At 43.0% G+C, this 637-nt stretch overlaps 1 protein-coding gene across 1 annotated transcript; it reads right to left on the bottom strand.

Moving 5' to 3' along the window:
* Positions 1–85: 85 nt before the first annotated feature.
* Positions 86–366, bottom strand: Gasu_65520 (uncharacterized protein; the record flags this gene model as incomplete). Its single annotated transcript, XM_005702251.1, has 1 exon — positions 86–366. A coding segment is annotated over exon 1 (216 nt), but the record flags the coding sequence as incomplete, so codon positions are not given.
* Between the last annotated feature and the right edge of the window lie 271 nt (positions 367–637).

Genomic DNA, 637 nt, shown 5'->3' with positions numbered 1-637 from the left:
ACCCATTCTTCCCCGCATCCATAATGGCAATTTCCAAATCAACACAATCGCCTTTGGGTTGGCCCCTCTTCTCCAATTTCCTCACCCCCTTTCCCCACCCATTTTCCCCCATCGCAATTTCCCCACTCTTTCCCATTTCCAATTGGCCCATTCTTCCCCCCACCCAAAATGGCAATTTCAAATCACGATCACCTTTGTGGTTGGCCCAAATTGGCCCCTTTCCCCACCCATTTTCCCCCATCGCAATTTCCCCACTCTCTCCCATCTCCAATTTACCCATTCTTTCCCACCCCACGCCCATAATGCCAATTTTCAAATCAAAATTGCGCGGGCCCATTCCCAATCGGCCACTCTTTTCAAATTGCCCACCTTTCCCATTAGCAGAAAAAATCAGTAAAAAGTGTGTATATTGGTGCTCAACATATTATGCAGAATCAGACCCAATGGAAACATCGAAATCTTCTTTTTACAGTATAACAATATGATTCAACATTAGGTCAACTGTAGAAACAATGGATTCAAACGAGTTAAGGTCAACGATCTGTTTAGAATTTGGAAGTAATTTACAACTACCAGGAAAGAATGTGGGGATTTTCTTCCATTATGATTCTTGTCAAGCAAACTATCAACTAGATTG

The sequence above is a fragment of the Galdieria sulphuraria genome (assembly GCF_000341285.1).
Source record: "Galdieria sulphuraria unplaced genomic scaffold scaf_329, whole genome shotgun sequence".
Classification (NCBI taxonomy): Eukaryota; Rhodophyta; class Bangiophyceae; order Galdieriales; family Galdieriaceae; genus Galdieria; species Galdieria sulphuraria.
Note: the sequence above shows the minus strand (reverse complement) of the source record. Positions and strands in the feature narration are given on the sequence as shown.